Below are 25,371 nucleotides of genomic sequence, written 5' to 3' on the forward strand. Positions count from 1 at the left end.
CACTCAAATCAAAAGCTGAAGTCTGATTTTCGTGCACTCTTTAGTTACTCTTAAATAGCTAGTGGCCCTGGTGACTATGCTAAGTGTACTTCTGTTAAAACTTTTGCAGGAAGGCTGTGATTTAATGAGCTATTTACTCCAGTGCTTTCTAGTCCCCATTTGTGACTTTGTTGGGAAAAAAATGAAGCCTCACGCGCAGCAGCGGCGGGAGTGGCTGGCTGAACAGACGCGTGAATGGAGACGAGGAGCCCGGTGTCGGGCGGGCGCCTGTGCTGCTGGCCGTCTGCATTTGGGCACCATAAACCCCCAGGGGTGCGGCAGCAGAGGCCAGGGTGCACGGCTGAGGACCGCCTGTCCTGCCCGGGAGGCCTGGGATGCGTGCTGGGAGCCGCTGTAGTCAGAGGCCCGTGCCGAGTTCTTTCAGGCCACTGGCCACGGCCACAGGGAGGCTCCATGCGGATCTTCCTCTCACGGGGTCATGACGAGAGTGAGTGGAATCGTGTCTGAGTTCGAAGGTTCTGTGTGCACACCGGCCCCGTGTTCCTCTGCACGCAGTGCTGGCTGACAGCTGCAGTTCACGCAGCACAGGGGACGGGGTGTGGCTGGCCGGCCATGTGGTGCTCTGCTGATGGGTGGCGAGGGTTTCTCTGCTGTTCTCAAACTCTCCTTAGACGAGCCGGCACCCTCTTGTCTGACTCCTTTGGTAGTCATCGCCACCTCCTAGCAGCTTTATCTTAAAGGAAGGGTTATAATTAACTCTTTACGGTATACAACTCAGTGCTTTTTAGTATATTTGCAAAGCTCTGCAACCATCCCTGCTCTCCAATCTAGAACTTTCTCACTTGGAAAGAAACCCCTGGCCCACTGGTAACCTCCTCTCAGAATCGTCACCCCGCGGCCCTGGCAGCCACCCGTCTCCTTTGTGTTCCTATGCACTTGCCTGGTCTGGATTTTCCTATTTTGTGTAAATGGGGTCTTGTAATTGGTGGCGTTTTTATCTGCCGTCTTTCACTTAGCGTCATCTTTTCAGCGTTCATCCACACTGTAGCACGTGTCAGTCCTTCATTCCTTTAATGACTGAATAGTATTCCATTCCATTCTACCAGGGCTTCCTGGTGGCTCAGCTGGTAAAGAATCCGCCTGCAGTGAGGGAGACCTGGGTTCAGTCCCTGGATTGGGAAGATCCCCTGGAGAAGGGAAAGGCTACCCACTCCTGTATTCCGGCCTGGAGAATTCCATGGACTGTATATTCATGTTGGACACAACTGAGTGACTTTCACTCATTCCGTTGTGTGGATTTGCCATGGTTTGTTTACCCATTCGTCAGCTGATGGATCTTTGGGTTGTTCCCACTTTCTGGCTGCTATGGATAATGCTGCTGTGAACATTCTTGTACAAAATTGTACAGACTTGTGTGTTCAGTTCTGTTGGGTCTGTGACTTTAAGTGGATTGTTGGGTCATATGCTGATTGTATGTTTAGCTTTCTCAGGAACTGCCAGACTGCTTTCCATACTGGCTGCACCGTTCTACATTCTACCAGTAACGTGTGAGGGTGCTGACTTCTCTACACCCTTATTGAAAAACTTTTTTTTTGGCCAGTTTAAAAAACCTGTCTTAGTGGGTGTAAAACAATATTTCATGATGGTTTTCTTTAAAAAACAGGGTAAAAAGTTCATTGAAACAGGAAACGCTAATTTTTGTATTATGGAGGTTACTGAATGTTCTGATTTGTATTAAAACAGTCCTATACACAAAGGAAAGCTGATGTGATCCAAACTGGCAGTTTTGTTATAATTCAGTTGAGTTTTAATTTAGATGTGACTGATGTGTAGCACTGTGTTAGTCTCACAGGCACAATGTGATTCGGCATTTGTATATATATTGCAAAGTGGTCGCCACAGTAAGTCCAGTCAACACCTGTCATGATGCACAGTTTTCTCCTATGATGAGGACTCTGGACCTGCCCCCTCAGCACCTCGCAGGCCTGCGGTGCAGCATTGCCAACCGCGGCCACCGTGCTGACCATTGTATTCCCACGTCCTCACGGTTTTCATTTGCATTTCCTGAAGGGCCAGTGCGCATCTTGTGTGTTTATTCGTCATTTATGTGTCTTATTTGGGGAACTAACATATTCAGATACTTTGCTCATTACAAAGATCATGGCATCTGGTCCCGTCACTTCATGGGAAAGAGATGGGGAAACAGTGGAAACAGTGTCAGACTTTATTTTTTGGGGCTCCAAAATCACTGCAGATGGTGACTGAAGCCATGAAATTAAAAGACGCTTACTCCTTGGAAGGAAAGTTATGACCAACCTAGATAGCATATTCAAAAGCAGAGACATTACTTTGCCAACAAAGGTCCATCTAGTCAAGGCTATGGTTTTTCCAGTGGTCATGTATGGATGCGAGAGTTGGACTGTGAAGAAAGCTGAGCGCCAAAGAATTGATGCTTTTGAACTGTGGTGTTGGAGAAGACTCTTGAGAGTCCCTCGGACTGCAAGGAGATCCAACCAGTCCATTCTGAAGATCATCCCTGGGTGTTTGTTGGAAGGACTGATGCTAAAGCTGAAACTCCAGTACTTTGGCCACCACATGTGAAGAGTTGACTCATTGGAAAAGAGTCTGATGCTGGGAGGGATTGGGGGCAGGAGGAGAAGGGGACAACAGAGGATGAGATGGCTGGATGGCATCACCGACTTGATGGACATGAGTCTGAGTGAACTCCAGGAGTTGGTGATGGACAGAGAGGCCTGGCGTGCTGCGATTCATGGGGTCTCAAAGAGTCGGACACGCCTGAGCGACTGAACTGAACTGACTGACTTGTCTTTTCACTGCTGAGCTGTAAGGCTTTTTCATATATTCTGGATGTGTACATCTCATGTGTGCATACCCACCCACTCAGTTGTGTCCCAGACCCTTATGAGAATTATGATTTACAAGGCTTTTCTCCCACCCTCTGGGTTGTTCCTTCACTTTCTTTACGGTGTCTTTTAAGGCGCACAGAATTTTTTAATTTTGATGAAGGCCATCTTACCTCCATTTTCCTTCAGTTGCTCATACTTTTGGTGTCATCGAGGATGACGTGAAATCATAAGCTCCTCTTCTTTCAGCATCTATATTCTGGAAGAGCCTCTAGGAAGCAAAGCTAAAATGGGGGGACGTAAGCTTTACTTGGAGTGCTCTATTGACTATGGGCTTCCCTGATAGCTTAGTTGGTAAAGAATCTGCCTGCAATGCAGGAGACCCCGGTTCGATACCTGGGTTGGGACGATGAGCTGGAGAAGGGTAGGTTACCCACTCCGCTATTCTTGGGCTTTCCTTTTGGCTCAGTTGGTAAAGAATCCGCCTGCAATGTGGGAGACCTGGGTTCAATCCCTGGGTTGGGAAGATCCCCTGGAGAAAGGAAAGGCTACCCACTCCAGTGTTCTGGCCCAGAGAATTCCATGAACTGTATAGTCCATGGGGTCGCAAAGAGTCAGACACAAGTGAGCGAGTTTCACTTTAACTGTAACTAACTATTGACTGTGGGTTGATGAAAGCTTTGCCCAAGAAAATGCCAAAATAGAACAAATTCAAATGAAAGGGCCTCAAAGCTGTACTCTGAGTAAAGTAGTGACTGCTCAATGGGCTGTTCAGCATTAACTGTTTCGGGCACTTCCGTTGAATGGACCACATTCTCTTCGTAGCTTTCAGTGTGCTGTAGGAGAAGTGCACATTGAGCTTGTAGCTACAGAACTGGTTCCTGTGGGGAAAACCAGGCTTTACCCTTGCACAGGCCTTTTGCTACGCTCTTCCACGGTCTGCTGAGGACCAAGGCCTGGGCCGCCTACTGACTGCAGGAGCCCCAGAGCACCGAGTCCAGGCAGCGTGCCACAGGCTCAGCCGGTGGCCCCCCAGGCGGGGCTTTAGGACAAAGCCTGCCTTTAAATTGAATTTCAGATTAATCTTCAGGTTGCAGAAGTTCCTGAGAAGACTAGTCCAGTGGCAGAGTGGGGATGGTACAAGGCCTTGTAAAATGGTTTAGAAAGTCGGGATGGTTTGGTTGAATGCAGGTATTAGAATGTGGATGGTGTTTATGTGTTTTGATCATAATCGACCTCTCTCTGCTCTGTTTTATTTACTCCTGGGCACGAGCATCCTGATCTCCAGGTAGGATGTGTGTGCAGCTAGTCTGTGGAGGCCACAACAGGCCTTACAGGGCACAGAGCGGTGCGGCCGCAGGGGCCTTCTGGAACCAGCAGCAGTTTCCCTGTCTCTGCGTCCTGCTCTCTCTGGGAGCACCTCCCTCCTGCAGTAGTTTCGGGGTGAAGTTGTAACCAAGTACTCAAAACAAATGACTCAGTTTGCAGACTTGCTAACATTTGGAAGGATGTGGAAAAAATATTTATAGTTGTGTTCAGCATGGTTTCTTTGGAGCTTGCTGCTTTGGTGGGAGCGTTTTCTGTCCGCACTAGTGGTGCCTCCACAGTAGCACAGCTGATGCTGTGACTTCACAGCACTGTGGGCACCGTGAGCCCCCCGCCTGCACTGGCCCACCGCTGCCTTCAGAGGGCCTCCCCTGCCCTCCTGCCCGCCCCACCTCTGGGCAGTCCCTGCCCCTCCTCAACATGCCCGGTGTCCAGGCCTCCCAAGGTGGGTGGCTCCAGCCGGGCTCCAGGGTCATTTACTTGGCGTGGATTACAGCTTTGTCTGGAAAAGAGAGAGACCAGCAAAATCAAGACTCATGTGACTGGCAAATGGTGAAAACTTATTTTAAATTCAACTACTGTAGGTATTTTTAGCTATATGAACAACAACTAAAAAAAACAAACATGCACGCATGGTAACGGGAAATCCCATGAGAATGTCATGCTCACAGGTGGTGCTGGTGGGGACGGAGGTTGATGCTACTTTACACAACCAGATCTCAGAGAAGTTCTCAGCTCGGGGCAGTAGGCTTGCTTCAGAGAGGCGTTAGAGTGAGAGGGGACCCTGCCCGGCTGGGACCTCACAGGGAAAGCTGTCTTCACCCTCTCTACTACCAGCCACGGTGTGTGGGCATCCCTGGATGCAGCTCCACCACCACCACCACCCCCGCATGGCTGGCATAGGTCACTCAGGCGGGGACAAGATGGCAGAAGGAGATGGTACCCACGCCCCAAAGCCAAGCTCTGCAGGTCCAACCTGGTGCCTGCTTCCAAGAGTCTTGGGGTGTTCTGAAGACTCATGTTCCCTCTTGACATCAAAGTACAAGGCCTTGGGGTAATTAAACCAGATTCCTCTCACTGCATCTGGGGCACCATGGGCTAAATCCCTCCACACAGCCCAGTGAGCAACATCGCACAGGAACACCACACGGCGTCCTGGGATGGGGAGCTCGGAGCTCCGCGTGCCAAGCTTAGGACACCATCGCATCTGACAGTCCCTGGTTTTTAATAACAGAAAGAGAAGGGCTTCCCTCGTGGCTCAGTGGTTAAGAATCCTCCTGCCAAAGCAGAAGACACAGGTTCAGTCCCTGGGCCAAGAAGGTCCCACGTGCTTCAGGGGAGCTGAGCCCGTGTGCCACAGCTGCTGAGTCTGCGCTCCAGAGCCCGGGAGCCTAGAGCCTGCCCTCCTCAGTCCCAGGAGCCACCACCATGAGAGAAAACCTGCATGGCCACAAAGCCCCAGCACGGCCCAAGATAAATTATAAAAGAGTAAGAGAGGAGAACGTTGTGAATTCCATGCCTGGTGGAGGCCTCTGCTCCTGAGGGCTGAGGCGAGTTCTGCCAGACACGGGCAGCAAGGAGGAGTCTTGCTCCCACAGAGAAACGCTCACAGCACACTGTTGAATAAAAATGTCAGTTACCAAAGTCTGTCTGATGATTCTGTTTTTGTGTGAAAAAAAAAAAAAAGACATGTACATTGAAAAAGTCCATAAAGACATCCCGCAAAATGGTAGCCGGGGTGACAGCTTCACTGTGCTCTTGTGGCTGAATGCTCTCCCGCCTGTAATTTACTTCTGTTCTGTGAATATCTTGCAGTGAACTTAATTACTTACGGAGTAAGTCCTTAGTTCCTAACTGAATCGTCTGCTAACGAGAGTCCACCTTGGAAAATAATCAGAAATGTCCCAAAGCTCTTGTGCTGCTGTTTATATGACAGTGTCCAGTTCAGAGACCAAGTGTGGGGAGTGAAGCTGGGTGGTGCCCACCCCGTTCTTGTGAAGAGTCTGCAGTTATACTAATTATGAGTGGTTAGGACACCATTGGAAGGACTGATGCTGAAGCTGAAACTCCAGTACTTTGGCCACCTCATGCGAAGAGCTGACTCACTGGAAAAGACCCTGATGATGGGAGGGATTGGGGGCAGGAGGAGAAGGGGATGAGAGAGGATGAGATGACTGGATGGCATCACCCACTCGATGGACATGAGTTTGACTTTCCGGGAGTTGGTGACGGACAGGGAGGCCTGGTGTGTTGCAGTTCACGGGGTCGCAGAGAGTCAGACACGAACTGAACAACTGAACTGAACTGAAGGACACCGTGCTTCCACTGCAGGGGGCACGGGTTCAATTCCTGGTCGGGGAACTAAGATCCCACAAGCCATGGGGCACAGCCAAAAAAAACTTGTATCAAACAGTAAAAATGTTTAAATGAATGCAGAACGGTGCACTGAGCCGTGCTGGGGAGCGGGGGCGGGGGGGTGCTGCCTCTGAGGGAGGGAAGTGATAAGAGACATCAGGCAGAGCGGGGTAGGCCAGGGTCCCAGCCAGGAAGGAAACCCAGGTCACTGAGGGTTGCCAGCTGCGGCTTCTGTGGATGAAATCGGCCTTGAACTCACAGAGCCAGGGTGCGTTTCCGGTCAGCAGCAAGAAATTGGTCTGGCCAGTGTTTCTGAGCAGGGAAAGGCGCTGCTCCGTGGTGTGCCGGGTAGGATGGTTTGCTGCTAGGGACGGTTTGTAGCTGGGCACTGTCCGAGCCTGTTGAGACATCAGTTTCTTGTTCTTCTCAGCGCTGAGTCCTGAGTCTTGCCCAGTGAGACGCTCTGCAGAGGAGGACGCAGGAGAAACATGGGGTGGCGAGGGCCTAGGTTCCAGGGAACTTGACTGTCGGCCTGGAGAGTCCTCAGCAGACTCCAGGGGCAGCCGGCGTCCTGGGTGGCCGGCATGATGGCTCTGGGTGAGGATGTCCTGCGGAGCCGCCAGACTCTTCGGCCTGGTCCCCTGGATCCGGAGCGCACATCTGTGAGATCACTGCGCTGGGGGGAGGGGTGTGGTAACCCGGACCCCGAATATCTGGGCACAGAAGCCTGTCTGTGCTGGGGCCCAGGCTTCTCCCGGTGACAAGGCTGGCTGCCCCCGTGTGCCCCTGCCAGCTCTGTGGCTGACCCGCCAGGGCTCGCCCAGGCAGCGTGGCGTGTGTGTGCAAACTGCCGGACGCCACCCCACCTGTCTGCACGCAGGTGCCTGGGACAGGCTCACGGGAGGGTGTGGCGGGCGGCCTCTCCTCCTCAGCCGCGGGGGGCAGTGCTGGGCGCACAGGTAAGGACAGCTCACCAGTCAGCCGGGTCTACCCAGTGGGCCACAAGCACCTCATGTCCCCTTACGGTCCCCGCTCAGGAGAACAACTGTCTCTTAGCTTCGTCTCCCTAAATAGCTTCGTAGGAATCTGTGTCTCCATGCTTCTAGCCCTGGGGTCTTCATCTGACTCCTGCTGGAAGCGGGGGGTGCCTCTCCCCCCAACCATCTGCCCTGCCTCCCCGCCTACCTCCTCCCAGCACTACAGAGCTGCAGTGGGGCGCACACCCTTCAGAGCTGAGCTGGCAGTGAACTGCACCCCATTTTCTTATCTGCGAGACTGTTTTCCTTGGGTTTGAGCATTGTCTTGTTTTTCCATCTGGTTTTCTCTATGGTTTGCATATTCAGCCTCAATGTTTCCCCGCCAGCTGAGTCCATTTCCCCTCCATACGCCCAGACACATCGGTTCCATCCCCTTCTTGGAGCTGTCTCCCTGGACACCCTGGCCAGCTGCAGTCTGGCCTGCCGCTCTGTCCTCCTGGGGTCACCCTTTGTCTTGCTGGTGTGTGGGATCTCTTCTCTTCTGGATCCTGTGTCTTCCTCTGCCTGTTGCTGCTGTGGTGGAGTTTTTCCTCCGGTCAGTTCCTGAGAAAGGTTTGTGGAGGTAACTTTTGGAGACATTGCATGTCTGAAAGTCTTTGCTCACGTTCATCCTTGACTTTGTCTTGAGTTTAGCAATCTAGGTTGGAAATCATTTTCCTTTAGAATCTGTAGGTTTTCTTCCATCATTTCCTGGCGTCCAGTATTCCTGTCGAGATGTCTGAAGCCATTCTTATACTTGATCCTTGCTACCTGACCTGTGTTTTCTCCCTAGAAGTTTGTGAGATCTCCTTGTTCCCATTGTCTTGGGAGCAGAGAGTAGTGTGTGCCTGGGGGAGTCTGTTTTAGTCTTTGTGCCAGGAAGCCTTCCAGCCTGGAGCTCGTGGCCTTTGTTCTGGGATATATCCCGTGCTTGTGCTGGCTCATGCTGGCATCTCCTCCAGGCCTCTGCCCGACCCCCTGACCCCATTCTCCCACCCCACAGGTGCTCTTCCTGGGCATCTTGCTTTTTTGCCAGGCCGCTGCTTTTCTTACCTTTTCTCTCCTATTTTCTTTCTCTTACACTTTTATCCCATTTTCTTCTTCATCCTGCAATCCCTCTATGGGGCACTGTCTGAGCCTGTTGAGACATCAATTTCTTGTTCTTCTCGGCAGTGAGTCCTAAGTCTTACCCAGTGAGCCCCTCTGCAGGGGAGGACACAGGAGAAACATCAAGTGCCCAAGGAGCCTGGCGAGGGCCTCTGGCTCATTTTCCGGGGAACTCGACTGTCGGCCTGGGGAGTTTGCGGCAGACTCCAGGGGTTTTTTCTATTAAAATATGTATGTATATAATATACATATGTAAATGTTAAAATATGTTTGTATATACTTTTCTTTTCCTCCACACTCTGTATGATTTGTGGGATCTTAGTTCCCCAACCAGGGGTTAAACCAGGCCCTTGGCAGTAAAAGCACTGACTCTTAACCCCTGGGCCACCGGAAAATTCCCTCTGTGATTATATTTTAATTTCTGGATACTCCTGTTGCTGATTCTCAGTTGTTGAGTCTTCTCTTGTCCTCAAGGATGTTTTTTTCTTTCTTTGATTTTTTGATTCTGCTAGGTCTTTGATGGGGCTTTCCAGGTGGCACCACTGACTGGTAAAGAACCCGCCTGCCAATGCAGGAGACATAAGAGATAAGAGGATCCCCTGGAGGAGGATGTGGCAACCCACTCCAGTATTCTTGCCTGGAGAATCCCATGGACAGAGGAGCCTGGCAGGCTACGGTCCATGGGGACTCACAGAGTCGGACAGGACTGAAGTGACTGAGCACAGCACAGACCTTTATTGCTGTCCTAGGGCTTTCTCTCCTTGGGGTGAGTGGGGGCTACCCTGTAGTCGTGGCGCACAGGCTTCTGATTCTGGGGGCTTCTCTTGTTGCACAGTATGGAGCCCTCGAGCGTGGGCTCCGTACTCGCGGCTCCCAGGCTCCGGAGCGCAGGCCCCATACTCTCAGCATCCCGGCTCCGGAGCACGGGGTCTGTACTCGCGGCTCCTGGGCTTAGTGGTTCCGCAGCATGTGGGCTCTTCCCAGACCGGGAATTGAACCTGTGTCCCCTGCGTTGACAGGTGGACTCTGATCCACTGCGCCACCAGGGAGGCCCTCCGAGGATGTTTTGAAGTTTCTTGCCGGGCTGAGACCCCATGTCCCTTGAGCTGCTGCCTCCTGTCTCTCCTGTGTCCTCTCCACACAGCTTTCCTTAGACAATGGTGGTCTTATGTACTGGGGGGGGTGGGGAATGAGCATGCGTGAGGCTTGCTGACGGTGGTCTCTCCATGGTGGTTGGGCCGTGTGGTTTGCTGGGGGCAGGGGGGCTTCACTCGGCTCCTGAGCCCCTTCCTGCTCACCCACTGCCTCCCAGTCCGTGCATTGTGTGGCCTCTGCTCGCGTCATCACCCCTGGGCTCCCCACGCTCCTGTGAGAGGGGAGGACACGGTGCCCACTGCCCGGGAAGCTGTGGGCGTCACAGCTCTTCGGCGGCTGGCACCCCCGCCCCGCGCTGAGCACCAGGGCATTGCACGCCCCTTCTCCCACTGGCGGAGTCAGGGCCCCTCCAAGGACGCGCCCCTCCTGCGCCCCTTCTTTGTCTCCTCGAGCACCCCTGGCTGGGGTCGAGGTGTCGGGGGCTCCTGTCACACACGCGGTCCTCTGATGCCCTTCGTGGTGCTGCCTGCGAGGGCAGGATAAGACCTCCAAGAATGGAGGCTCAAGCCGTTGGCCAGCACAGCTCCATTTTGAGGAAAAACACTTTTTGAGAACTGCCTTTATATCCCACCCCACCCCACTATGGCTCCATTTGAACACCTGCTGTTTTGAGCTTCCATCTCCTCAGACCCCGTCCTCCTGGGTTGGCCCTGCCCTCTCTCCTCTTACTGGGGGGCTGTGACTCCCGGCCAGACCCCCCAGCCTTGCAGCCGTCCCCTCACCATCTCTCAACTTGTCGACCCAGAGGCCAAAACAAACGCCCATGGGCCCTATCCCGGCCGACAGGTGTGTGCGAGTGCCCCCCCGGAGGCCCCTCCCAGGGCCTTGCCCTCCTGGCCTTCTCCCGGCGAGCAGGCCCCCAGCACGGGGCGCTCAGCTCCACTGCTGAGTGTGAGAAGCCCTCTGAGCACCTGGGCCAGTGCCCCGGGGTCAAGTCTCCACAGACTCGGAGCACAGTAGTGCCAGCGCCCTCGCTGACCCTGCATGCAGGCTGCGGTCCACTCCCCGGCACGGCCGCCCCTGCCAGCCCGGCTCAGGAGGAAGAGAACGTGACCTCTGCCCAGGAAACCTGTTTCTCAGTGTTTTCCTTGGCACATCCCCCAGCAGCTAGCAACTGCTGTATCTTACTGGATTCCGAGGTTGTGCCGGGGAAGGAGTTACCCGTCACCTTCTGGCTTTGCCATCAGCAGCAAGAGGAAGAAAGAAACCAGGAACTTTGCTCCAGTCCAGAGCCCGCGTCTGGTGGCCTCGCCCAGCTGGGTCAGCAGTTCAGCAGCGCGGCTCACCCTCCAGAGAAAATCCTGGACTTCAGCCAGATACTTTTAACACTAACAGCAGAGTGGCTCCCACACGACTGCCCCGGGGGCCAAGGCAGCGTGCAGAGCGGGGTCTGCGGGCCTCGGGTTGAAGACACCCCCAGGCTGCCCGGCAGGCCCCAGGGCAGCCAGGACCACCGTGCCCCAGCCCCGGAGCATGAACACCTGGCAGGGGAGCCCCGCGGGCTGTCTGCCCCTGCCAGCTGAGGACGCAGAGCCCAGGAGGGGAGGACGGGCGTGCCCAGGCAGCACGCTGAGAGCCCACTGGCCCTGCATGTAGATACAGGCTGTTCACCCCAGTGTCCACTGTTCAGGCTCCCGTGAAAGGAGGAGGAGATGAGAGGCGGCACGGGATCCGCCCCAGGGAAGGCACAGAAGAACTGAAGTGACCAGACAGAACTCAGGGAGCGCGGAAACCTGGGGCCACGTGCCAGGGGCTGAATGTGCCCGAGGCTTGGCAGCCTGGGGCTTCCTGCCGCTGCCTTGGGGTGCTCAATCCAGACCCCGCATCCTCCAGGAAAGGCAGAGTTCACCGCGTCTCCCAGATGTTAGGTGGGCTCGAGGTTCATTTGGATTGAGGGAGGGGGAGCCTGCAGGGGAAGGAAAGCATGACTGGCCGCTGTGCGGGGTCAGGGTTTCTCTTCAGAAGCATCTTTCCCAGTGGCGTCTGTGTGCCCAGCAGGCTCCCGGTTCATTCACCTCGGTGTCCCCGAAATATTCCTTCACGTGAACTTTATCCAAGGTCACATGAAGTCCGTACCAGAGTGATTTGTCTAGATAAACATTTATTCTGGCTGTAGAATTTTTGACTTTTTTTCTTTACGCCTGGGTTTATTAACATTGCTGGGCTTTCCAGGTGGCGCTCGCTAGTGGTGAAGAACCCGCCTGCCAGTGCAGGAGATGTAAGAGACACGGGTTCAGTCCCTGGGTCAGGAAGATCCCCTGGAGGCGGGCATGGCCACCCACTCCAGTATTCTTGCCTGGAGAATCCCATGGACAGAGGAGCTGGTGGGCTACAGTCCATGGGGTGGCGAAGAGTCGGACACGACTGAAGTGGCGAAGCACACGTGCACACTCACGTTCTGCCTGCAGGAAGCGTGTGTATGCACATATGTGTATTCATTCCTTGGAATCGAGGCCCAGTCTGCCAGAAGTTTGGAGCCCTCTGGTCTGAGCCCTGGACACCTCATTTCTAGAAGATGGGCAGGACCTTCACTTCTCAGCCTGAGTTTTTGTCCATTTTCTCACCCAGAATGTGAGGGAGTTGGGCTTAACCGGTCTCCTAGGGCCCTTCCAGCCCCAAGCTGGTTTTGGCGAGCCCTTGGCTCAAACCAGCTGGAGTGCTCTAGAGAGGCGGTGCTAACGCCCCTCTCCTCCCGGGGGTTCCAAGCCTTGCTGTCCCCCAGATGCCAGTTATGTGGGGGTTTCTTGAGCAGAGGCTCTGTGCCACCAGCCATGTGTGGCGCTCTGAGGGCTGTGAAAATGAAAAAGCATGATGGATTCTGAGTCCACCCAGCCTTGAGGGGAGGGAGTGGGGGGGGCCCTTGGGGCAGGCCCTGTGGGGTGGGCCTGGACGGGTCCCCTTGGGCTGGTAGACGGGGCAGCGGCTCCTTCAGGAGGCCTGTTTGTGGGTGCCAGGGCCCGGCCAGCCATGGGGCCAGAAGGGGCTGCTACTCGGGGAGGGCACAGGGGCAGGGGTGCCCTGCAGATGGCAGGGACCGCAGCCTGTGGTGTCAGCCAGGCGCACAGCTGGGTGGGCTCGAGGCCCCTGAGGCCGTCAGGCCGCACCGCCAGGCCCCGAGCTGGCAGTCTCGTGAAATGGGGTAGAAAACCAGCGCTGATGAAGATGGCAGAGCAAAGGGTGGAGGACCTGTGGGGGAGCCCTCTCTCTGCTTCCGGTGCCCCCAGCGGAGAGGCGGGGACCAGGGCCATCAGCTCCCTCGGCACCGTCCTTCGTCTCTCCTGTGAGCGCGTGGCGTTTTTGTTCACCCCTCACTGGAGCGCGGCTGATTTGCGGCGTTGTGTTGGTGTCAGGTGTGCAGCAGGCTGAGTCCGTTATTCACATGTGCACTCTTGTTAAGCTTCTTTTCCCATATAGGCCGTTACAGAGTATGGGGCAGAGCTCTCGTGCTCAACAGCAGGAAGTTCTTATTAGTAACCTGTTTTATATATAGTAGTGTGTATGGGTCCATCGCAATTCCCCATACATCCTCCCTCCCTGTGCCCTTGGCAACTATACCTTTGTTTCCTACATCTGTGACTGTACTTCTGTTTTGTAACTGAGTTCACCTGTGCCCCTTTTCTAGCTCCCATGCGTAAGCAGCCCCGTAGGAAATCTGCCTTTCTCTGTGTGACTCCCTTCACTCGGTAGGCAGTCTCTAGGTCCATTCACGCTGCTGCAGAAGGCTTACTTTGGTCTCTTTATGGCTGAGTAATATCCCACTGTGTACATGTAGCACATCTTCCTGACCCACGGCTTCGGCGGCGGACACCTGGGTGGCGTCCGTGTCCTGGCTGTTGGAAGCGGCACCGCAGTGGACTTTGGCGTGCACGCATCCTTTTGAATCATGGTTTTCTCCAGGTATATGCCCAGGAGTGGGATTGCTGGATCGTATCGCAGCTCCAATTTTAGTTTTTTAAAGGAACCTCCACACTGCTCTCCATACTGCCTACACCAGTGTACATTCCCACTAACTGTGGGAGGGTTCCTTTCTCTCCACACTCTCTTCCAGCATTTGTTGTTCATAGGTTTTGACGATGGCCATTCTGACAGGTATGATGTGGTACCTCACAGTAGTTTTGATTTGCATTTCTCTCATAATTAGTGGTGTTGGGTATCTTTTCACGTGCTTTTCGACTGTCTGTATATCTTCAGAGTATGTGGTCTTACCACAACTAACTTAACAGCTATCGTCCAAATTCTTGGGACATCCAGTAGATGAAAAGCTCAGAGCCAGGTTGACAAGTACTGTATGTTACTGGACGCCAGGGAACACAGAACCCGTCACACTTCTAGTACATGTTCTTGAGGCTCAGAAGTATTTTATCTGCACTTGGCAATTACTGTGAATCCCTTCACCTGAGAGCAGTCACCCTGGGCCCCAAGTCAGGGCACACAGTGGCAGGGCCTTTGGAGTCCTGGTTTGGGAACAGTCTGTCACTGAGAACTTCACTCCTTAACCTCAGTGTCGCGTCTAGTCAGGATCTCAGTGTATAAAATAAATTCTAGGAAAGAGTAATGGCTTGTCCTGTAACACTGATGACTTGGAGTAAATAAAATGTGTTACTTGTTGGTAATGATTAGTGATGAGTGTTTATCTTTTGAGAACATGGGACAGCAGCTTGAGGTGTTGATGGGCCTGAGCAGCCCCTTTGATTTGTAAACATCAGAGCATGTTGGTGGCTGTAATCTGGGTGCTTCCAGAAAGCGGGTGTGGCCCCTCCCCATCACCCGCCCTGCAGCTGCTCTTTAAAGGGCACTTAAAACTAAGGAGCAGGCGGACACCCACACACACTCACACATGCACAAACACACACTTTCTGTCCCAGTCTTTGGAAGCACACCAAGATTATACATGTTTTTTTGGTTTTTTTTTTTTTAGCATTTCCAAATGATTTTTAAATCTTTAATTCCTTATTTACCCCATTTTATAAAACAGCATCCTTTTCTCTTTTTTCATTTTTGTGGTTTTGAATATGAATAAACCAAAACTCAAGGCTGCCTGTTGCTTTTCCTCATTGAAACGTTTGTTGCAGTGACTGCAGACTCACAGGCTCTGTAAGGAATCAGAGACCCTGCGCGGCTTACCCAGTCTCCCCAGTTGTGACTTTCCTCATAGTGATAGCACGTGGTTACAACCGAGGCCTGTCTGCTTTCTATTTTTTAAAAAACTGTGGTAAAATACACATATGTAAGACTTCCCATCTGTGACATTCGGCACGTTCACATGTTGTGTGATCTCTGTCACTACACATTACCGGGACAGCGTCATCGTCCCAGAGGGTGCGCTGTGCCCAGTGAAGGCCTCCTGCGCCCCAGCCCCTGACAGGCATGCATGTGCCTCTCTTCGTGTTCATGCCCCTCTCCTGGATGTTTCTGTAAAAGGAGTCACGCAACACGTGGCCTTCGCGATTGGCTTCTTGCACCGAGCATCCTCTTCTCGAGGCTCATCCGTGCTTTATGGCTGTCAGCGCCTCCTCTGTCTCTGTTGCTGAATGCCCTCCATCGTGTGGTTCAGGCCACGCTCTGCCCCCTGCTCATCAGTGGGCGGACATTTGGGTTGTCTCCACTTCGGGGCTATTATGAAGAACATTGCCGTGAACACTGGTGTAGCTCTTTGGGAACATCTGCTCCACTTCTCGAGGTGTGTATCTAGGAGTGGGATTTCTGGGTCCCGTGGGAATTCTGTGTTTACCCTTTGGAGGAACTACCTAAGTGTCTTCCACAGCAGCTGCGCCGTTTTACCTCCCCAGCAACATATATGGGAGTTCGTGTTTCTCCATATCCTTACTAATACTTTTTTAGCCATCCTATCAAGTGTGAAGTGAAACCTCATTGTGGTTTCACTTACATGTCCCTGGTAACTGATGACATTCAGCCCCTTTTCATGTCTTTGTTGGCCATCTGTACATCTTTGAAGAAAAGTCCACTCACGTCCTTTGCCCTTTTAAAACTTCAGTTATTTGCCTTTTTGTTGTTGGGTTTTATTTTTTTGTTGAATTTTAAGAGTTCTTTACTCTGGATGCTAGACCCTTATCAGGAGAAATTTCTCCTATATGTTGGTTTTTTCACTTTCTTGATGGTGTTCTTTGATGTACAAAAATTTTTAATTTTGATGAAGTTCAGTTTATCTTTTTTGTTATTGGTGCCTATCTAAGAAACCATTATGAGATTTAGCCCTTACATTTATCTTTGATACGTTTCAGGTTATTTTTATATATGGTGTTAAGTGAGGCTCCAGCCTCATTCTGCTATGTGCTTGCTATCTAGTCATCCCAGCACCATTTGCTGAAGACTTCTTTTTACTAAATAATCTTGGCAACCTTGGCTAAAGTCACTTGACCATATGGATTTATTTCTGAATTCTCAATACTGTTCCATTGATTTACGTGTCTTTTCTTATGTATCACACTGTTTAATCACCATGGTTTTACAATAGTTTTGAAATTCCAAGTGTATTCTTTTCTTAATACTTAGTTCTGTCTGTTTGGCTGCATCAGGTCCTCGTCGTCACACAGGATCTTGCGTTGAGGCGCACAGACTAGGTGCCGCGTGTGGGCTCAGTAGCTCTGGCACGCGGGCTTAGTTGCTCCACACCACGTGGGATCCTAGTTCTCCAACCAGGATTGAATCTCTGTCTCCTGCAATGCTAGGCAGATTCTTGCCTGGACTACCAGGGAAATCCCCAACTGTGTTCTTCTCCGAGATTGTTTTGGCTGTTCAGGGTCCCTTGCAATTGCATGCGAGTTTTCGGATCAGCTTTTCCTTTCTCTGAGAACGCTAGCTGGGGTTTCCGACAGGGACAGCATTGAGATGTGTAGATGGCTTTGAGTAGCACTGCCTTGCCTGCTTCTGCGCCATAGAGCAGCAGAGCAGTTTTTACAGAAGGCTGCAGCCCACATCACCTGGAGAGCTGTTGTGAAAGGTCCCTGCACGAGTCCCAGGGATTCCAAGCTTTGAGAACCACTGTGGTCTTACTCATCTTCCTCGGGGCTCAGTAGGAGTGAGCCTCCCAGTTTGAGATGGCCAGCTCATGGGAGAGCAGGCTTCCCAGCCATCTCCTGTTCAGCCCCTCCTGGCTCTCTGGCTGTTTGACTGCGGGAGTCAGGTCACTGGAACTTGTGCTGGGCCGTGTTCGGGAGCTCTCGGGGCAGGTGGCAGAGAGTGCATGTGCTTCGTGGACTCTCCCTGGGCAGGTGTCTGTCTTCCCGCTACTGCCTCCAGCTTAACCCCTCTTCTCCTGGAGGCGGGGGCAGTGTGCCCGTCGGACCTGCGCTGAGTCCTCCATTCAGCTGGGAGGCCCTCTTATTCATCGCGTCGTTTCTTGCCATCTGCCCTCAGATGTGTTTCCAAACCTCTGAACACCTCCAATCTCAGAGCCCTGGAGAGGCTGTCCACGTTCTGGTTCTCAACAGGCCGCTCACACCAGCCACCCAGAGAGTGGCCTTTGAGATGCCTCCCTGGGTGTCCTGGCTGTGGTGTGCAGGTAGGGTGAGGGGTGTTTGTTGAAGACACTTTTGTGGTTCAGTTGTTAAGCCATGTCCGACTCTTGGCAGCCCCATGGACTGCAGCACACCAGGCCTCCCTGTCCATCACCAACTCCCGGAGCTTGCTCAAACTCATGCCCATTAAGTTGGTGATGCCATCCAACAATCTCATCCTCTGTCGTCCCCTTCTCCTCCTGCCTTCAGTCTTTCCCAGCATCAGGGTCTTTTCAAATGAGTCGGCTCTTCACATCTTTTCAAATGAGTCAACCAAAGTACTGGAGCTTCAGCTTCAGCAACAGTCCTTCCAATGAATATTCAGGGTTGATTTCCTTTAGGATTGACTGGTTTGACCTCCTTGCTGTCCAAGGGACTCTCAAGAGTTTTCTCCAGCCCTGCCCCAGCCAGTTTGTGGACGCTGGCACGCAGGGCAACGCAGGTGCTGCCTGCCCGCCTGGTGGGGGCACCTGGAATGGCCAAGCCACTGCCCGCGCAGTGGGACCCCTGGCCGGGAGCACGCGTTCTTCAAGAACAGGGGCGTGCAGAGGCACCTCAGCCTCCAGGATGTGTTCACGTGGGTGGCTGGGGAGCCTGAGAGGCCCTGAGTGCTGAGGTCACCTGTCGGGCGGCCAGCTGCTGCCAGGTGCTTGGCGCCCTGGAAGACTGTGAGCACCACCAGCATTCTCTGCACGGATACATCTGCTCCTTCTGCAGGCGGGCCTTCCCCTCCGGTCACCTGCTGGACCCCCACGTCCTGGAGTGCCATGACCCGCCGTTCCAGATCCTGGCCGAGCACGGGACATGTCCCAGTGCCGGGTGGAGGGCTGCACAGAGGCGCTCGGGACAGCAGGGACCGGGAGGAGCACCTGGTGACGTGTCCCCTCACCCTGCAGACCCCCGCTTTGATAGACGGAGGAAAAGCAGAGGCCCAGCCCGCAGGTGTCCACAGAAGCCATGGGGGAGGACCGGGCGCCTCGGAAGGAGACACCATGGGAGTCTGCTCTGAGCACACAGAGGCCCACCCAGAACCTCCGAGAGAGAGGCGGGCCTACGGCCACAGGATGCCATCACCATCTGTTCTGGTCAAGGTGCCGCAGGAGGATTTAAAGCGCCAGGAAGAGAAACAGGCAGCAGTGATGGCGGGGGCACTGCCAGGCTTCTCCTCTCGGCCCGCCGCCCTCCTTGTGCTGGGCCCCGTGATCGACCAACTGACCGAGGCCAGAGGCCATGGGGGAAGCCGTGGGGGACCCGCATATTCTGGGACGGGACCCCCTGTGTGGTGACTGGGGTGCGGGGAGCAGCCGCCACCCCTACTACGTCCTTAGACACATGGAGCAAATGGTTTTCCCTAAGTGTTGTAAATGGCTTGCGACACCTGGAGTAATGGTTTTCATTTAAGGAGAAAAAAGCCTTCTCCAGCACCACAGTTTGAAAGCATCAATTCTCCAGCGTTCAGCCTTCTTTATGGTCCAACTCTCACATCTGTACATGACTACTGGGAAAACCATAGCTCTGACTAGACAGACGTTCATCGGCACAGCGATGTCTCTGCTTTTTAATGCATTGTCTGGGTTGGTCACTTTCACAGGAGAATGAAGAGGCAGGGAGGGAGCTTCATGGGGAGGCACTTGAGCAGGGTGGGCTCCAGCTAACCTTGAGGGCAAGGGGCAGGCCTGGAAGGAGACGGGCATGCTGCTGAGGACTGTCTGCCTGGCTCTCCAGGTGGTGGGGGCCCGGTCCCACACCTGTGCTGTGGGCCCACAGTGCCCTGGGAAGGCTGCTGACGGGCAGCAGGGCAGGGGCCAAGGGGTTCTGAGATAGTGCAGAGCAGTCCAGGGGGTCAGAGAGCCCGAGGGCGGAGGGCAGAGGGCTGGGGGAGGTGGGAGTGTTCCCCCCATCCCTCCTCCCGCCCTCCTCCCCAGCCCTCGCCCCCTCCGTTTCCCAGTCCCCTCACCCCAGCACAGCCTTCCCATCTGTCTCTCCGTGTTCTGCTCATCCACAACACGTGGCCCTGAAAGTCCGTGGCTTCTGACCGCAGCTGACAGCTGCTACCTCTCAGTAGTCTGGGTCTGGGGTGTGGGCAGAGTCCAGCGTGGACAGCTCCTCCCCCTCACCACAGTGGGGCCTCGGGGGCACGCGTTCTCTCCCTCCTCAGGACGTCCACACTGCAGACTTCACGCCCCTCCAGACCAGGCTCGGCCCTGCCTCCTCGATGCTGACGTCGCGTTCTTCTTTTGGTCCAAGAAGTGACAGATGGGGTTCCAGGGCTGGGCACAGACCCCCGTCCCAGTGGGACCGAGGAGCTCACGGCCCCACCTGACACGGGCAAGCATAGGCCCTTTTACTGTTGACGTTCTCAACTGAGAGGGTTTAGGGTGTGCCTCAGCTCCCGGCCCCAGAGCTCTGATCGCACCTCACAGACAGAGTGCTGCGGACTGTGGTCGGCTCGTGCCCACAGCGGCCAGCTCGTGCCCACAGCAGCCGGCTCGGGGTTGCCGGGGTGTCAGTGGGCCTGGTACTCTCGGAGCGCCGTGAGGATGCAGCCCCACCGTCTCCACTCAGGCCTGCTCTGCAGTGTGAGCGTCCCCTCCCCGAGCCCTCTGTGGGATGGGGTATGGTGAGGGTCTCTGGCCGCCTCACTTGCCAGCTCTTGGCCCCTGCCATGCTCTTGGCAGCTCTGCACAGCCGGCCCGGCCCCATCGGCCTGACAAGTGGCAGAAGAGAGGGGCTTGGGGCGTGAATGAGGAGGCCCACCTCCCAGACCCCGCCTCAGCCTCCTCCCCAGACCACCGCCCTCTTAGATCGAGCTCCCAGCTGGAGTCACCTGCCTCCTGGCCAGAGGCCCTCTGTCCCAACACACTTGACAGCAAGTGCGTTTTTCAGTGACTTTTAGCTAAGATTAAGCTTTCATTTTGAAATCTTTAAACCAACAGAAAACGTAGAGGCAGCGGACTTCCCTGCTGACCCAGTGGTTAAGACCACGCTCCCACTGCAGGGGCTGCAGGTTCGCTCCCTGGTCAGGGAAGTTCCACATGCAGCACAGTGCAGCCAAAAAAATAAAGCAAACCTAGGGGCAGGTACTGGTGAACTCTGATGGACTCACCCAGAGTCACGCCCACATGGGGCCATGTGTGCGCTCTCCAGGCGTGATGCTGTGAGTGCCCTCAGAGGCCAGACCCCCGCCACCTCCCTCCCCAGTGGCCCCCAATGTCTGTCCCCGCCTGCATGCAGCACACCCCCCTCCCCAGCCCTGGACCCAACGCGTCTCTGCCGGCAGCCCTCCCTTCTCATCACCCAGCCCACCGCTGGGCCCGGGACAGGCGGCCGCTGGAGAGTCAGGCTCCGTGTTTGGGAGGACGTCCCTTGGTCTGAGTCTGCCAGGCGCCTCTGTCCCTGCAGGGCTGCCCCTGTGCTTGCTGCTCCCGCCGTGGCAGGCTGCCATGGGCTGGGGGGGACTGCCCCCTGCGATCACACACCCCCATCTCCTTCCCTACTTCCAGCCTGCCGGGGTCACCTTGGTCAGCGTCCACTGCAGCCCCGACGACCAGATGCTGTGGGCCTTGGACAGCAGGTGGAACGTGCACGTCCGAGCTGGGATCACCGAGGAGATGCCAGTGGGGACTGACTGGGAGCATGTGCCAGGTAGCGGTGCCGGGCAGGCAGCGGCCACACGGGGCTCGTCAGACCGCTGACAGCAGGCGTCTACCCCATCGCCCCAGGGTGGGGACCCCACCAGCAGAGCGCCGGCTCCTGGTCCCTGGGGTTCCTTGTGAGACAGTCATTTCTGGGGGCCTCTGGTCCCAGGCTCACGGCCGTGCCTGCCCTGCCGACAGGGCGTCCTTTCCCGGGGCTCCTGCCCTGTGCCCAGGGGAGAGCAGGCTCTCGGGGAGGGTCGGCCCACCCCTTTTGCACCCCGGGTCTGAGGACAGTCACATGCTCTGTTTGCCTGCAGGGCTGCAGGCCTGCCAGCTGGCCCTGAGCGCCAGGACCGTGTGGGCCCGGTGCCCCAACGGGGACCTCGCCCGCCGGTACGGCGTCACCGACAAGAACCCTGCCGGGGACTACTGGAAGAAGATCCCTGGGAACGTGACGTGTGTTACAGGCAGGTGCTGGGTACCGGGGCACCGTGGGTGGTGCAGGGGGCCTCTCAGGGGGCTGCTCCCACTAGGCTGGTTCTCCCAAACGAGACCTATCCCAGCATCACGCCTGAGGGGTGCCCAGCACCTGGACTCTGCCAGGGTCTCCCAGGAAGACGGGCCACAGGCCCGCCCACTGGAAGGCCAAGGCGGCCGCGGTGCAGGTTGAGGGGTGCCTGGGGCCACCCCTAGGCAGTGCCTGCAGACGTGGAGCCCCGGCTGGGGAGTAACAGTGTGTGGCCGGCTCTCGTTTCCGCAGTGACCGCGTCAGATGAGCTGTGGGCAGTGGGCCCACCCGGCTACCTCCTCCAGCGGCTGACGAGGACGTTCAGCCACTCGCACGGGGCCCAGGGCAGCCACGCCACCACCCCACACCCTGAGGACCTGGAGGACGAGTGGGAGGTCATCTGAAGGTGCCCCCGGGAGGGCAGACGCCGGGCCCCAAGTGGGGACACAGTCGGCTTCAGAGTCACTCGCCCCAGACACACCTCGCCAGCCCCCGTCAGACACGTCTAGCCAGGTCGGACGGCCCACTTTGCTTTCATCCGTGTTCGTCTGTGTCTCGTCCCAGAAGCCACAGCCTCGGCCGAGGGTCCGAGCCGTCACGACAGCAGCAGGGCCTCTGGACTCCCGCGGAGGCCGTCCCGGGTGGGGCCGGCGGCTGCTGCGGTTGCATGCAATAGTCCCCGCTGCACCGCCGCCGCCGCCGCCTCAGCACCGGCCGCCCCCAGCCCGGGTCAGCGCTGCCCGCTCCCGCCGGGGCCGCCTCCATCACGGCGCCCTCACCTCCTCTCTGAGACGCAGTCCCGGCACACGTTCCCTGCGGACGCGCCGGATGGGAAGCCAGCTGTGCCGGGACGGGGCTACACGCACGCACATGGCACGTGCACGCACGCACGCGCGCGCACACCGCCCCCCTCCACCCCCGACCCCGCCTTGGGGCCAGGCCCGCCCCGGCAGACACACAGCTCAGCGGGAACAATAAAGGCCGGTGGGCGAACGAAACCCGACGGGTGCGCGTGAATCCCAGGCGGCGGAGCGGCCGCGGGGCCTGAGCCCCGCTGTGACGTAGGAACGTCTCAATGACACAGCCCACGCTGCTGGGGCATCGCAGAAACTCGGGCACCCTCAGAGGGTGAACCTCCTAGTGATTGCCTTTTCTGTTGTATTACAAACCTACCTGAGATACCTCATCTGAAATCCGATCTTACAAGTTTGAAATGTATTTTCTGGCCCAGTGGAAGGCCTTTCGCCCCTTCACGTGGTCTGTCCTGAGCCCGCGCTGTTCTCTGCTGCGTGTCCTCCTGGGCAGGGCAGCCTCCGTCAGCGGGCATCCACCTCGGGAGGCTAGATGCCCTCACAGGGCCACAGCTGGTGCCTGTGTGGTCCACGGCTGCGTGTGGCTACGTCAGACTTCAGTCCGTGGCCTCGCCCTGCGGGGCCCCCTCGCGTCCCCCAGCTCTGAGAGGCGGCCCCCGCCGCCCGGCGGGAGTCCTGCCGAGCTGCTTTTTTTAGCCTGCCCTTGGCGTGGGGCCCTGTTACTCGAAGCCTATTTTCTACTAGGCAAGTGTGTCCAAGAGCCCCTGGGCCACAGGTGAAAAGCGGTAAGATGCGCTCTGTGACGGGACCCAGCCAGCCAGGAGGACGAGAAGCCACAGTGCCCGCCTGCACCTCACCCCTCACCCCGACAGAGCGCTTCACGCGTGCCAACAGCGGAGGCCCCTGTCCCGCGCCCGCTGTGCCTTGTCTGGCTCCTCTCCCCGCTTGGCAGAGCTCTGCTGAACCCGCGGGACTTCAGTGGATACTTTGCAGTGACTTGTAGCTTCAGTGCTTTGTACAAGTTTCCTTTCTGGTTTCTCAGTTGTGCTTTGAGACAGTGCAATAAACTCGACCTCTCCCCCACCCACCCAGTCCAGTCTGACGTCTGAAGGGGAAAAGCTGCCCTGAGTGGCAGTCGTGCAGGCTGCTCCCACCCATGCCACCGGGACTCTGCTGCTGGTGTTCCTGGCCCAGCCCCCCCGCCAGGAGGGTGTGCCCGGGGGGTGATCCTGGGGGAATGTCACTCCAGAGGTGCCCCTGGGGGCAAGACCACGGGCCTAGTCTCCACCCACGACCCAAAACCAGATACCAGAAGTGCCCAGGTGGAAACCAACACGTGGAGAAAGATCGTGTTCACAACACAGCAGGCCAGCCAGCCGCGTGCCAGCAAACAACCCGAATGAGACACGTCAGATTCGGTCAAGACCTGGCCAGGCTTTATGGAAGACTTCTGTGAAAGCTTGACTGGGAAGGCGTGGCTGATGTTGCCGAGGGAAAGCCACAGACACCATGCAAAGACATCAGTCCTCTCCAAGGCATTTATGGCTTTCTCTCCATTTGTCAAACTTTCCACTGGGGTTCTTTCTGTTGGGGGAGTTAGGGACGACTCCATAAAATAACGTTTGTGCCCACAGATGTGCTCTGAGGGTCTCCCAGCTCACTGGGGCTCCAGTGAGACCCAGCGAGGGGAAGTAAGTTGCTCAAGGCGGCAGAGCGCGCTGGGACTGGACCCAGCTCCAAGGGCTCCAGGCCTGTGCTGGGAAGAAACAGGTGGGCAGTGCTGAGTGATGACGGGCCAAATGAAGCAGGCCGTGGGTGGGAGGGCAGTGACATCAGCGGCCCAGCAAGGACCATGGGGAGTTAGCCAAATGGAGGGGGAGGCGACTGCGAGCTGGCGTGGCCCTCAGCCACACCGCTCCGGTGAAGCAGATACCAAGTGGACGAGAGAACCTTAAAACTAGGGGGCAAAGGACAGTAACTGACTTCTGGATGGCAAGCGCTTTCTAAACCCCAAAGTGGTGGGAAAAGTCAGAGGAAAATAGTATATTATTTCCTCAATTGATTTCCTCAAATTATAACGATCTTATACATAAAACATAAAAGGGGAAACAACTGCAGCAAGTCAGAGGAACAGCTGAGACGCACCTGTGGACAGAGGCGAAAGGGCACTGCCTTAAGAGCCCCCAGGGTGCACGTGGAGCTGGCAGCAGCCTTACAGCCTCACAGCCTGAAAGCCCTACTTCTAGAAACCTGTCCTCAAGAACAAACCCAAGTCAGGTGTACAGCGGGGGCATCCATAGTAAGTGTGAAACACTAAAAACAGCTGACCAACAGCAGCTGACATGTGGGGACATTCCTCTCGTGAAACAGTATGCAGCTGTTAAAACCGTGTGCCCGGGAGGAAATCTGTGCCAAGCAGTCTCTCGGGCAGTTTGACTGTATCATCGCTAAATCTCTTGGGCGTGGTAAGGAGAACGTGGTTTTGTAGGACTTCGTACACAGAGAGGAAGATAACACACGTGTTTGCGTTGCTCTCTCCTAACTTCTGGTGGGTTTGAAACCTTTCATAGTAATTCCAAGGGACACAGAGGGGCAGACACGACACGCAGCTGTCGCCTGTAGCGTGTACCTTTTTGTATCTTTTGAATTTGAGCCATGTAAATGTATTATTTATTCCAAAAATAAATAAAATTTACATTTTAAAGACTCAGTCCTCTCTAACATCAACTCCTTGTCATACCAACACTAGTGGAATTAAATAATCACAAAATAAACACCAGAGGCTGTTTTACACAATGTTTTACAACATATGGAAATGCTTATTCTACAGTAAGTTTTTAAATACTCAATTTGATCTGATGGCAAATCTGTACGTAAGAAATAAGCATAGAAAAAAATTTTAGCATATGTATATGAGTGCATAGAAAAAGCCAGAATACACCAAAATGCGCGCAGCGGTCGCCTGGGTGGTGGGGGGCCCGCAGGCAGGTGGCCCCTTTACTTGGGAGCTGCGCAGGCAGGGCTCTGATCCATCCTGCCCTGAGTTTCCCGGCACAGTCTGACTGTTCTGCCA

At 55.4% G+C, this 25,371-nt stretch overlaps 1 protein-coding gene across 9 annotated transcripts in view; it reads left to right on the forward strand.

The window, feature by feature from the left end:
- The window catches only part of TECPR2 (tectonin beta-propeller repeat containing 2), a 101,051-nt gene extending 76,047 nt beyond the window's left edge, over window positions 1–25,004 (forward strand). For 5 of the 9 annotated variants that reach the window (XM_024981837.2, XM_024981839.2, XM_024981838.2 and 2 more), the window contains exons 18-20: window positions 20,844–20,985; window positions 21,296–21,445; window positions 21,739–25,004. In XM_024981837.2, the coding sequence (XP_024837605.1) occupies window positions 20,844–20,985; window positions 21,296–21,445; window positions 21,739–21,890 (444 nt within the window). In that variant the 3' untranslated portion in view covers window positions 21,891–25,004. The other 4 variants (NM_001192690.1, XR_009492051.1, XM_024981842.2 and 1 more) reach the window with 4 other exon arrangements.
- Window positions 25,005–25,371: the final 367 nt, after the last annotated feature.

This window comes from Bos taurus, chromosome 21, assembly GCF_002263795.3.
Source record: "Bos taurus isolate L1 Dominette 01449 registration number 42190680 breed Hereford chromosome 21, ARS-UCD2.0, whole genome shotgun sequence".
Classification (NCBI taxonomy): domain Eukaryota; kingdom Metazoa; phylum Chordata; class Mammalia; order Artiodactyla; family Bovidae; genus Bos; species Bos taurus.